General features: G+C 44.8%; 2 protein-coding genes across 2 annotated transcripts in view; one reads left to right on the forward strand and one right to left on the reverse strand.

The window, feature by feature from the left end:
• LOC107044538 (WD repeat-containing protein 78) overlaps window positions 1-3,024 on the reverse strand; it is a 6,193-nt gene extending 3,169 nt beyond the window's left edge. The window contains exons 1-3 of the mRNA XM_015266454.1: window positions 2,737-3,024; window positions 1,591-2,064; window positions 767-1,296 (exon numbers count right to left, since the gene is read on the reverse strand). Coding sequence (XP_015121940.1) covers window positions 767-1,296; window positions 1,591-2,064; window positions 2,737-3,024 — 1,292 coding nt within the window. The remainder of the gene's footprint in view (window positions 1-766; window positions 1,297-1,590; window positions 2,065-2,736) is intronic.
• Window positions 3,025-3,585: 561 nt separating this feature from the next.
• The window catches only part of LOC107044612 (E3 ubiquitin-protein ligase RNF185), a 3,402-nt gene continuing 2,954 nt past the window's right edge, over window positions 3,586-4,033 (forward strand). Inside the window, exon 1 of the mRNA XM_015266556.2 lies at window positions 3,586-3,923. The gene's annotated coding sequence lies outside the window, so the exon portion shown is untranslated. The remainder of the gene's footprint in view (window positions 3,924-4,033) is intronic.

Genomic DNA, 4,033 nt, shown 5'->3' on the forward strand with positions numbered 1-4,033 from the left:
CGCTCTTTCATTTGAGCCAAAAAAAACATTCATATCTTGTCTGACATCTCTGCTACAAACTCTGGTTATCAACTCTGGTTTTCAGTTGAAATTGGAATTGTTAATTTACACAATAATAGGATTGCATTGACGATTTTTTCTTAACTCGCAAAAATTTTCAAACAATTTGCTATCGATTGGTCATAAAATTTTTTGGAAATAATGAAATAGAGAGGATAACGCCTTTTTTTTCAGAGGTGATTTTTCAAAAATTTATTCAAAAAAAAGTACTAACTAGCAAATGTTTTTTATTAGCTCGCAATTTTGTTCAAAACTACTTCAATGAGGAAAAAAATGAAAATTTGGAATATCTATACATGAGGGGCTAATTGATCGGATCTGGTCGCTGGCCGGTGATGTTTGATATGTTTATAGTGTATGTATGACTCTGGCAACGCTGCGCTCGAGAATGTAACGGACGGCGCAGGGCTTACCAGGCGATCAACGACGTTCGCAGAAGACGTGCGACTACAGGAGGGCTAATAAAGTACATCACCAGGGTTTTTTGTAATCCACGTGTCTTTTAAATTTCACCTTTCCATAACACTCCCCCCCAATCCGCCCTAACATTAGCCTCAATCTCTAACAAGATCTTAATGGAAATTTCGCTAGCTCCCTCAGATTCCGAGATATTTAGGGTCAAGTGCTCAGAAACAAACTTAGGAATGATCACTTTACTCGTCTCTCCATTTGAACCTCTTGACCTCTCCTCCTATTTGATACTCACGTCTTGCTGTCCCTCAAAACAGCCAAAGTTCTACTGCTCACATCAATGACCCGGAGGCGCCCGTCGTAGAAGCCCACAGCCAACTGATTCGGCTTCGATCGACTCCAATCGAGATCGGAGATCGCTGATTCGAACCGGTAAATTCTATCCGGTTGACTCGGGTTCTTCATGCACCAGATAAGCAGGACCCCATCGCAGGTAGACTTCCTTGAGCCGTAGCCAACCGCCAGAATGTTGGAGTTGGTGTAGTTCCATCTGAAGGCAGTCACTGAACGATTGGTCGTTTCCGAACAAGAGTGCACCCAGAGGAGGTCCAGGCAGTACGTGAACTTCAGGTCTGGGCTGCAAGGGTCACTCTTTAAGAGACCCTTGAACCGCTTCTGAGGAATTATGAAGAGATTGCTTGCGATTATCCTCTCCATTATTTGAAGCGCGTCTTTGAAGGAAGATTTCTTGCTGATTTCGGCTAGTTGGTCCTCGGGGCTGGGGGTCGTAGGGGTCAGCGAGAGCTTCGGAAGCTTATTCCTGTCCTGCAAGGTTTGGGTATATTATCACCGATGTTTGATGATTTCATTTTGAGAAGAGACGCTTGGAATTGAAATTAATGTTGGGAATTTGCAGACTTTGCTGTCGAGTCAAGTCCAGAAATTTCGTCCGGACCCGATGTGAAATATCTAGAAAACAATTGGGTTTACGAGGAAATGTCTAAAAACATTTTTGATAGAGAATTCCCCACTCTATAGAAAAGGACATTCGGACATTTCCTCGTAGAACGACTCATTTTTTGGGAAAATAATGTCATGACGTGTGTGGCTCTTTCTCACCGGCGTCTCTTCCACTCTCACAGCTCCCTCCAACTCAACATAGGTGTCATGAATGACCCAGTTATTGACAAAAGTCCCCTGGTTCATTCTCCTCTTCCTCCCGAGATGTGTCGATCTGGATTTAAGGTGAATCCTCCGCGTCTGGGTCTCGGCATCCGCCAGCTTCCTCTTCGGCCCGCCCTCCGCTGTAATCATCTCGTATCTCTCATTCTCTTCCTTCACCTGCTGACCCTCGGGGGTGTCCAGGTCTGCGGTCAACTGCGGCATCTCAAAGATGATCATTGTTTCTGTCTCTTTTAGGAGGATTGTCACCGTATCCAGGAATTTAGTCGATGCTTCTTCGAATTTTGGGAGACAAAATGGCGACGGCGCGCGAGACTCGTCCGCAAGTGACGCAATTTCCTGGGTTGCTATCAGACTTTCCATTGTCTCGTCCAGGGGGGGAATAACTGTTGTGTGCATTGGGGATGATTTCTGAGGGATTTTTGGTAAATACCAAAAAATTAGCGTAATTTTTAAAAACATGACGGAGAAGATGTCTTGCAAATCAGAATAAGGATGGATTTGAAGGGAGAATGGGACAATGAGGGTCTCAACAGTAAGGGATTTTGTTCTTGAGGGTCAAATGGGAGAGCAGGGCGGACGGGTGATGAGGGTTAAATGGAAGGGGCAAGCGAAGTGGGTGAAACGTTTTTCAGGGTCAAGTGGGAGAAACAGGTGGAGGAGTCACGAGGGTCAAACGGAAGGGACCAGTGGAGGGGTCAAAAGGGTTAAAGGGCTAAAAGGTGAAGAGGTGTCAGAAGGGTCAAATGGGAAAGACGAGCTAAATGATCGGAAGGTTGTTAAGGATTGAATAGAAGAGACAGGTAGAAGGGTAAACAGGGTCAAACGAGAGAAACAAGTGGCATAGGTCAAGCGATTTTAATGGGCAAATGAGCGAGACGGGGAGGGGGTTAAAAGGATAGAACGCAAGAGACGAGCGAAGAGACTGTAAGGTTTCAAGGGTGAACAATGTCTTACCGTTTGACCCTCAAGACCCTTGACCCTTTATCTTTTTTTTTTTGGTAATGAAAATATGAAAAAAATTGATGTGAATTTAAAAAATTAAAAAACTAATTTTTAAATACATTTTCTTTACTCAATTACCGATGCAAGCCCCGATATACTAGACCGAAGTACGGCAGAGCTCAAGGACATCATGGACTCACTACCGGTCTTCAGCATGTCGATGGTGTCGTAGGCCGTCAGCCGATTCTCCTCGATCGTCGGGTAAAATCGGTGGGTCAGGAGTTTTGGGGTGACGTCTAGGCCATTTTCGAAGACTTTTAGGTGCTTCCGTTGCTGGACCACAGATATCGGGGGCTTCTGGGGCTTAGGTTTGGAGGGACGTCGACTCGACATTCTTCGGGAGACTAGACTGTTCGCTTGGGCCATTGTTTGGTCGATAGTTTCACCTCCTCGACGCTTTAAGTTTGCCGGACTAAATTACGAGTTTTTTAAAAATTTTGTGGGGTTATGATTCGTTATTTGTTGTTGATGGAAATTTGTTTACTTTGTGGGAAGAATAAACAAATAAAATAATTTTTCAATTTTGGAATTAACAATCTTTTGACACCAATCTCAGGTTGAGGAAATAAGATGCATGTATTGCATTAAAATGTGCATCTTTTCATGCTGAACGTTTTCTTCTATCTCTGGCGGTGTTTCCAATAAATTCATCGGATGTTGTAAAAATGAAGATGGAGAGGGAAAATATAAAAGCGCTTTTTTTATATATCATAATTACAATTATGTAATTGCCCTACGGGGTGGTTAGCCCACTGCCGGACCGTCGGACGGTCGTGGCCAGACTTAGCCAAAACCCCTGCTTCACCATCAGTTGATCACTCTCACCATCCGCCACAAAGTCAGTTCTCCCAAATGAATATCAACAGCCCAAAAGCTACCAAATAAATCCTCCTACCCCTCATGAAAACCACAAAAAATCGGAGCCCACCGCCGCGGTCAACAATCCCCGAAAAATCCTGTGAAACCCCTCAGAAAGCCCTGGAAAATCTCTGACGATAGTCAATGAACTTTGGCCACGTAATCCTGCGTTCAACTGCTCCCGTGGGTCGTGTGCGCCCCCCCCCCCTCCCTCATCACAAGTATGACCAGAGATCGACGCAAAAGGCATTAGTGTGTTGTTCGGTTCACGTCAGTAATAATACGACGAGTCTCGTGCCTCGATAGCAATTTCCTCGGACACCTGTTTTTTTTCCTCGAATAGAGTTGACGAACAACGGCTGCTGGAGACTTTGGGACCTGGATATCGCCGACGCACCAGGGAAATTGTGAGTGATTCCATTGGTTTTGGGGGTTTACTTCGTTTCGTTGGGGTTAATTCGACCTTTGGGGCACTTACGATTGTGATGACCCAGTGAACGATCGTTGGTGGGGGTTG

The sequence above is a fragment of the Diachasma alloeum genome, unplaced genomic scaffold (assembly GCF_001412515.2).
Source record: "Diachasma alloeum isolate Michigan unplaced genomic scaffold, Dall2.0 Dall_scaffold_00760, whole genome shotgun sequence".
Lineage (NCBI taxonomy): Eukaryota > Metazoa > Arthropoda > Insecta > Hymenoptera > Braconidae > Diachasma > Diachasma alloeum.